Here is a 1,030-nt window from a genome sequence, read left to right on the forward strand (position 1 = left end):
CGGCTGACCACACTGCAGCGGCCCCACGGGAGCGTCATGGCTGCGGCGGGCGAGGCGCGCCGGGTGTTGGTCTACGGCGGCAGGGGCGCGCTGGGCTCCAAATGCGTGCAGGCGTTCCGGGCCCGCAACTGGGTAATGCGGGGTCAGGGGACTGCCAGGGGACAGGTGGGAGGAGGGGACACCCGAGTACCTGCTGCTGCACCTCCAGGACTGTGATCGAGGGGCGTCCAGGTGAAGCCCTGGAGGAAACTGGGGGTCCCTGTGCACCCCCTGGCACCGTCTGTACTTGCAATGCGCGTGCACAGGTCGGCCCAGCTTTCTACCTCCGGGTGCGTGACCTCTGCGCTGTTAGGCGGCTAGTGGTGGTGAGATGCCCCTTTGGCCTCTAAAGGGCCCAGAAAGGTGCACCGGCATTGGGGGAGAGTTCCAGTGTGGAAGGGAGAGGACAGGGGGTCGGTATAAGGGGACCGACCAGGAGAGAGAATGTAAAAAGAAAGTTCTAGAACTGTGTTAGCTTGCCTCGGATTACTCTTACTGTTACTGGGACCGGGCAATTTATGGACATAATGATAGTGCTGACCCCATATCGGAGTTGTGAGACTCACATGAGAGTGTTGTTCACGTAAATTTCCTGCCTTGTGCTAAAAGCTTTTAAAAATACAGTAAGAACTACCAATAGACAACTTGTCAAGAAGGAAAACGCAAATATTTAACACTAACAGAATTGAGATGTGGTGAGAGACACATCATGGCAGAGACAGAAGAGTTTCAAGACCCAGATTAATAAGGCCATCTCGTGGAGTTCGGGTTCTGGAACCTTTTATTGTGTTGTTGGTGGATACCTTGGGGCCACCCTTGGGTCAGACAAAGTACACAGGCCAGCTGATTCTCGAAGGGAGAAGAGCTGATTTATGGCCTCTGCACTCTCCCTGGAAGGCTGTTCTGATTAGGGGCAGTGAGTTGATTATTGTGTCTGTTTGCAAATAACTGGTTTTAAACTTGGCTTTGTCAGGGACTTGCTTCTGGAAGG

The 1,030-nt window shown here is 54.2% G+C and overlaps 1 protein-coding gene across 1 annotated transcript in view; it reads left to right on the forward strand.

The window, feature by feature from the left end:
• Positions 1–34: 34 nt before the first annotated feature.
• Positions 35–1,030, forward strand: part of QDPR (quinoid dihydropteridine reductase) — a 39,269-nt gene continuing 38,273 nt past the window's right edge. Inside the window, exon 1 of the mRNA XM_006884516.1 lies at positions 35–132. Coding sequence (XP_006884578.1) covers positions 37–132 — 96 coding nt within the window. The 5' untranslated portion in view covers positions 35–36. The remainder of the gene's footprint in view (positions 133–1,030) is intronic.

Source organism: Elephantulus edwardii, unplaced genomic scaffold, assembly GCF_000299155.1.
Source record: "Elephantulus edwardii isolate Elephantulus edwardi_28Jun2011 unplaced genomic scaffold, EleEdw1.0 scaffold00035, whole genome shotgun sequence".
NCBI classification, from domain to species: domain Eukaryota; kingdom Metazoa; phylum Chordata; class Mammalia; order Macroscelidea; family Macroscelididae; genus Elephantulus; species Elephantulus edwardii.